The following is a 7,634-nucleotide window of genomic DNA, read 5'->3' as shown; positions in this document are numbered from 1 at the left end:
CTCAACCGGAGGATCCAGGACAAGATTAATGTAGAAAATGCGGGACAACCAGGTTTGATTAAGAAGAAAAATATAAATTTTTGAAAGTTCCGTACCTAATCGGGTGTTTTTTCCATCATAGTTTACTTTTTGAGTTCTACTTCCTTTATTTTAATGTTTACTAGTTTGCAAGCGTTTTCATAATTAGGCATGAACAAGCTGTAGTAGCTTCTGTTGCTGGGTCAATCTTTAATGTGAAAAAGAGGCTATAGAGCTGTGAAAGGACAACTTGTGTAAAACTGGTTCTGGCTTCTGTATGGAATTGGTAAAAACCTGCTGATGTTTACAATTTTTTTTAAAATTCTACAAAGAAAAGGTCCGTGACGAAGACACATAATCGCTTCGCATTTCTAGAATAAGCGCGTTGGAAATCATGAAATGAATATCATTATGTTAAGTTCATTGACTTAATCCGGGTGATACATGATCAACGTCCATTCTTATAAGGGAAATAGCTGTTGAGTGAATATGATGTGCCACTTATTATGAATATCTAGATAGGAAGTTGGATCATTTCCTAGACTCCCCAAGATCGTATCTGCCCTCTAAAACGCTGAAATGCTGTTAAAATAATTGGTGTTTTGACTCATTCTAGGAGATATCTGAGAGTGTAGCTCATAAAGAAATTAGTGGGATACCATACGAAGTTGTTAAGAAGAGTAGATATGTTTTTTAAGTGATAGAGTTGTTGAAGGTAGGAAGGCTTCAATAACTACGTACTAAATAAATGTTGGGCTTACTGATGGGATTAGTATATAAGCTTTTGAGTCCCTCCATTGCAGTCATTCACAAAGTGTCTGTTAGATCTTTGAAGGAGTAGGAGTCTTGAGTTGGAGTGTAGTTTTCTGGTGACTTGGTTTTAGGGTTTGCCAGAAATGGCCAAGTTTTGGCCACAGTGCTTGGTTTATGCCTTGGCATTTTGCTTGGTAGCCACTAATGTAGTGGCTGATGGTGACAGTCCTTATGAACCTTACAAGCCTTACAATTATGCATCTCCTCCCCCGCCACCTCCACCTTATGCTTACAAGTCTCCATATCCTTACTACTATAAGTCTCCACCACCTCCTTCCCCGTATTACTACAAGTCACCACCACCACCTCCATATTATTACAAATCCCCACCTCCTCCATCTCCCTCACCGCCTCCTCCTTACTATTATAAATCTCCACCACCACCTTCTCCTTACTACTATCAGTCACCACCTCCTTCTCCCTATATTTACAAATCCCCACCTCCACCTCCTTATTACTACCTGTCCCCACCTCCGCCTCCTTACTACTACCAGTCACCACCTCCCCCACCTTATATTTACAAGTCTCCACCACCGCCATCTCCATCTCCTCCTCCACCATACATCTACAAGTCCCCACCTCCACCATCTCCATCTCCGCCTCCTCCCTACATTTACAAATCTCCACCACCACCATCCCCATCTCCACCTCCTCCATATGTCTATAAATCTCCGCCACCACCTCCCTACATTTACAAATCTCCACCACCACCATCCCCATCTCCGCCTCCTCCATATATTTACAAATCCCCACCACCTCCTTCTCCATCACCGCCACCTCCTTATGTCTACACATCCCCACCACCTCCTCCTTATATCTACAAATCCCCACCTCCTCCTCCTTACATCTACAAGTCACCCCCTCCACCTTCTCCATCACCTCCTCCACCTTATTACTACAAATCACCACCACCTCCATCTCCTTCTCCCCCACCTCCCTACTACTACAAGTCCCCGCCTCCACCATCCCCATCACCTCCTCCACCGTATTATTACAAGTCCCCTCCTCCACCATCACCTCCACCTCCAATGTACTACTACTCATCACCACCACCTCCTCCCACATACTACTAAACAAGACGCTATCTCTACTAGTTGTATGTAAGTACGAAATACATTGTACTGATTGCAGCTTATTTACTTTTCATTAATGTCATTTGTATGATCAACCAATCTTATTCTGTTTTGCAGTTCATGCTTTATTAGAAAGAATAAATGGTACAAAAAGGGGAATCAGTTGTTTTCCTGGAGTCCCATCCTCGGCTACTTCACCTCAAAGAAGACAACTGGTTTAAGAATAAGGGGGCATGACATGGAGGGATGGTGCTTCTCCTGCAGCCTGTTTTGCGTGCTTTCAATTCTATGTTCATAATGTCTACAATATTCCATTTGTTTACTGTTGGTTAGAACATATACTCGTCCATTTGCCTCAGATTTGGAAATAAAATGAACCCATTCGATGGGCATATGTAGACCGGATTAATTAAGAGAAACTGCATGTTGTTTGAGAGAGATGATCAAACTTTGGACATGAAGCAGCAGCATCCAGGAACAAAATTATTAATATAGATACTAGTGAAGTTAACTTTCCTTTTAATCCTCATTCACTTTCTCGTCTCATTTTTTGGAGTCAAGTAACTCATAGTTAAAATAAGAAGTATGATGTTCTTCCTTAAAACAGTCGCTTTCACCTCTTGAGTGCCTTCCTCAGTAACCTTTTCCAACTACACTTCTTAATCTAGAATGTGCTTCTTTTTATATATGGAGTGTCTAACGTGGGAAGGTTTCTTAAGCTCTTAACCTTCACCAGCTCATATGCATTCAGTGCCTTTCTTTAGCTAAAACTTTCCCAGATACAACTCCAAATTAATTTTTTCAGTTATTCTTGGTTCAATCCAATAAAATTTAACGGGACTAGTCCTCAATTTTTTAAAAATAGTTTTTCTAATACCAAAAAATTTAAAATGTATTGAACCAACATCTAAATTTAGAGAGAAATGAGTTATATCCGATAATATATATATATAGATCCAAGATTTTCGATCACGAAATCTTGGTGTTTTTCTCTATCCAATGAATGGGGAGTCCGTTTTGAGATCATCCTGCTCTGCACTCACCTCCTGAGTATATGCTTTAATAGGAATCATGCAAGGGTAGATTGATATAATATAAACCTTTGGTAAAATACCCACGGATAAAATTCATTACATAGTCCATTTCAGGGATTGACTACTTATTCATTCAATGACTTTGGTACTTTCCCAAAATAGCTAGGTACCATCAGATCATATGAATTCAATAATAGACTATTGTTGGCTGGAATATACTTTTAAGAATTTAAGACTGAATGGAAGGGACATGCATGCATATTCTAAGTTTTGTTTCTATATACAATTTTTGAACACTCACAGAGAAGAAAATTAATTATTCCCTTTCCAAAAACAAACAACACTTTTGTTTTATAAGAAAGGAATGCAGATCTTTGAAGGAAAATACAGAGAAAAATACACCTTCAATTTAATTATATTATCTTTCTAATCTCTACAGTCACATAATGATGACATACCTATAACATTATTTCAGACTCCTAAATGCAAACATTTCTAAGCAACCTAGCTAATGCTTTCCTATAGAAAATTTTTAGATTCCGAAAACAATTTTTAACTTATTCATGAAGTAGTACAATAAGTAGTCTAACAAACTACATACTATATTTAACAAAAGTCTAGCTAGCTTATACGTTTGAAGGCCAAAGGTTTCCAATTATTTAAGAATGAAGTTTGAGGTAGAAGACCTAGTTGTGATGTTGGACAATCCTCGTATGTTTGAAGGTCGAGTTGCCTGTGTGGCTGAGTGACTGAGTCACTCGACGTATGGTGTATATATACATATAATGGAATTATATTATTAAGACAAAAATGGTGCCTTAATTCCTTCCTAGAGAAAGAGAGGACAAAAGTAAAACAGAAAAACTATTCTGTCTTTGAATGTAGCATACCTAACCACACCATTTCCACAAGTAACATTTTAAAGGCATTTATATATTGGGTCTTGGTTTGAAAACCCATTTTTAAAAAAAATAAGAGTATGTTTCTCATTGATTTTAAGAAACGTTTTTAACTTTTTTAATACTTAGAACCCGTTTGACAATGATTTTAGAGAACGCTTTTAATATTTCTAACACTTGAAATTTTTTATTATTTAAATGTTAAAAATATTAGAAATATTTTCTAAAATCACTCTTAAATGCACTCTAAAAAGATAAATTTTTTAAGTGTTATAAAAATAAAAAATATTTCTTAAAATCATTATCACAAGACTTTTCACTAAAAATATAATAATAAGCTATACGTATTCAAATTGGGTTCTGCATTGCATATTTTTCAAGTTCCAACTAGTCGTACCAATAACATTGACTGACAAAACGGAACTTCTAGTAATTGGCTGATGTTCTAGAAAGGTTTTTCGTGTTAATGGGAAAGTCTATGGAAAATATATAAAAAAGGAAAATTGGCTGATGTTCTAGAAAGTTTTTTCGTATTAATGGAAAAGTCTATGGAAAATATATATAAAAAGGAAAAATGGGAGGAAATGGGAATAATCAAATTGTATTGCTTAACTAATCAAAATAAAATAATTAAACATATTGGTTGAAGTAAATTAATTAATAAACGGATTGATGGTCATTGACTATGAAGTGAATCTCATTGTTAATGCGGTCGCTGATCCTTTTGCTTCCAACTAATCTTCTTCCTATTTTAAAATGAAGGGCAGCAGATCCTAGTTAGCATTCCTTTTCATGGATAGATGAGAAGGTTTCTCTTCATATCTGGCATTGGTCATCTTGACTTCTTCTTGGACATATATATGGATGTCAGTCATGTAGATGGAGGTTACTGGAATCCCTTTATTATATATATGTATATATATTCCTCATTGTATATTTTCCCTAACATTTTTGAGTTTTGATTAATTTATTTATGTTTCATCATTTTTTTTTCCAAATTTTCCTCTCCAATATTTTTAATATTTTCGTAAAATACAACCTTGTATTTTTCTAATTCATAATAGGGAAATTATAAATACATTCGTCTAAACTCTCTTTGCATCCACTGTATTCATACATTCACCTAAAAATTTAAAAACTTTTAAATACATCCATCCTACAAATTTAAAAAACCAAAAACACTCTTCTTATTATTTTCTCCCTAAATCCATTTTCTTCTTCCTTTATTTCTAAACCCATTTCTTCCCAACCAGAAATCCTAGTTACAAATCATCTTGTTTGAAGTTTATTTGATATAAGAAGATTATCGTAGCTATGTTCATAACTCATTTCATTTTGTTTTTGTTTGAATTCATATAACATAGAACATGAAAATCTTTTAAAACTTATTTATATATAATTTTTGACAAAAAAACTTCTTGTAAAAATGGTTGAAAAACAATTAGGAAGAATATAAGTATGATGTAGAAGTGAGAAATTGTGAAAAACTGTAATGTAAATGAAGAAATAAAAAAAAATTCAAATTCAAACCCATGGTGTTCAGTCCCAAAAGGCCAAATATAACTGAAATGTCTAATATTTCAATTCCAAACATCTCAGTTATGTTCGATCCTTGAGTGTTGGACATACGCCATGGGTTTCATTTTTTTTTGGTACTAAAGGGTACTTTGGGGATTTCACCAAGGGACATTCATGTCTTAAAAAATTACATTAAAAGGTTGAATGTAAAGAGAGTCTAGGTGGATGCATTTATAAAACTCCTTTCCTAATATTTTAATCCTTACATATATAACTTACCTATAGTTAGTAGAGTACTCCATTGTATCATATATTTTTTTATTTGTTAATTTTCTTCTTTCTTCTTTCTTAGTTTCTTTTTTGCCAAAAGAAGATTGTTATCTTATAGAGTAGTTTTGAACTCTTCCATTTGTGTAGATTGGTATAAGATAGCTATATAGAGAATCCATTGAACTATTCTATCATGGAGGTGACAACTCAAGAGAAGTCTGCTACATTAGTTTTTAGGTTGTCAAGCTTAGAAGGGCTTGAATATACTTAAAGAGAATACAATTGACATTATTGATATGATATTGAGGAAGCAAATGCAGAGAAGTATCCAACTTGTGAGTGTTGTAGTTAGGTTGGCAATTTTGAACAATATACCTAAGTGTCTACTAGCTATGGTTCTCTAAATCCGTTGTTGGACTACTTGACTTTGAAGATCAAGACTTTAGATTTGCTAAGAGGCCAAGGTAAGTAGCCGAGTTTGTGGTTAAATGAATTTGAATCAACCCCATTTTCAAAATGTTGATTGTATTGAATCATTTTAAAAGAGTTAGGGAAGCATGGGAAAAATATATTTGCTAAAAGGTTTATGTTCCCTTGTTTTTGGATCCATCCAAGTGCAAGGGCAGATTGATCCAAATTATTTCTTTTTGAGATTTTTTTTCAACCATTAGATTAAGGGTTTCATTTCCCTTTAAAATCATAATTCTCTCATTTTCGGAAAGCAGAGAGAGCAACAATTGTGAATGAGCTCTTCATTCCCTTCCCTTTTTAAAGGTTGTTTGCTTTTCATGAAAATCTTGTTCAAATCTTCAAAAAAAAAAAAAAATTAATGAATTTTTTGAAAAGAAAAATGGGTTGAGTTATTTGAACATTCATCTCTCATTCATTTTGGTTTGGGTGAAAACCCATTTTCTTCTTAATGGAACTTCAAGGAGAAGGTCGAGTTCAAGCTTGGGAAGGACTCCAAGCATGTTCCTGAAGATGAAGGTGGGGTTGAGAGGTGAGAAGGTGTTTGTCAAGTAGTTCATGAGGGATTGGAGATCTTGAGCAAGATAAATCCTTGTACACCTTGATTGCTCTTCATAATGGAATTTTTGATCGGTTGTAGGCCTATAGTTTTTGACCTCCTAGGAGGTTTTCCATGTAAATTTTGGTGTTGTCTCATTGTCTCTCATTCTCCTTTTTATTTCATTTTCAGTTTTAGCTATCTTTGATAATTTGGACATCTAATTTTTGGTTGAATGTTGAGGAAAAATAGATATGAGTTACTTTTAATATTGTTTTTGCATATTGTTCATATGCATATTTGAGATTTTTTTACTCTTGTTATTAATAAAAATATTGTTTTAAGGTTTTGGTTTGGGGAGTGTTGGAACATCTACATGTGAATTGCATTTTATTCTTGTTGAGTAGTGTTGTTGCATTCATATTTGCATGTGATTTCTAATTTGTGTTTTTAAGTGTTTGTAAAGAGAAGGAAAAATTGTAAAAATTGTTAAGGTTAGTTAACTTGTGTTGGGAGACCTTTAAATTGGACAGAAACACCTATTCACTCCTCGCTAGGTGTGTTCTATCATTGAGATTCACCTTTCACAACTAGTTGGTTTTTATAGAACAAGTTCAAGACTTCCAAATGGTAGTAATAGAAATCGTTTCTGAATGAATCAAAATTGTGACAACCTTGTTGCAGTTGACATTATTAAAAAGTTACGACTATTATAAAGCTTCAAAAAATCATATGCTACAAATAAGAGATATTTTTAAAATCTTGTTCACATGCATCCACATAGAAATAGAGGCAAGAGGAAAGAAAATTAAATTATTGAGACACCATGTTATCCCCAAACTTTCCCCATTGTTTTTAAGGAAAATGAAGAGAAACTCTTTTAGCAATTTTCTCCCTCTTTTCTCCATGTATATATCTTTCAAACCTTTTTCTATGCTATCCAAACATAAGAACATCATTTTTCTTAACTTTATTTTTCCTTCAATATTAACACATATTAAGT

At 34.1% G+C, this 7,634-nt stretch overlaps 1 protein-coding gene across 1 annotated transcript; it reads left to right on the top strand.

The window, feature by feature from the left end:
- Positions 1–170: 170 nt before the first annotated feature.
- Positions 171–2,356, top strand: LOC104879583 (extensin-2-like). The gene is made up of 2 exons (XM_059737381.1): positions 171–1,931; positions 2,022–2,356. The coding sequence occupies exon 1, from the start codon at positions 915–917 to the stop codon at positions 1,902–1,904; it is 990 nt and encodes a 329-aa protein (XP_059593364.1). The 5' UTR covers positions 171–914; the 3' UTR covers positions 1,905–1,931; positions 2,022–2,356.
- Positions 2,357–7,634: the final 5,278 nt, after the last annotated feature.

The sequence above is a fragment of the Vitis vinifera genome, chromosome 6 (assembly GCF_030704535.1).
Source record: "Vitis vinifera cultivar Pinot Noir 40024 chromosome 6, ASM3070453v1".
Classification (NCBI taxonomy): Eukaryota; Viridiplantae; Streptophyta; class Magnoliopsida; order Vitales; family Vitaceae; genus Vitis; species Vitis vinifera.
The sequence above is the reverse complement of the archived record's forward strand: the minus strand, read 5'-3'. Positions and strand labels throughout refer to the sequence as shown.

Excerpts from the sequence above, each read along its gene's own strand:
- LOC104879583 (XM_059737381.1), top strand. The coding sequence starts at position 915 with ATGGCCAAGTTTTGGCCACAGTGCTTGGTTTATGCCTTGGCATTTTGC.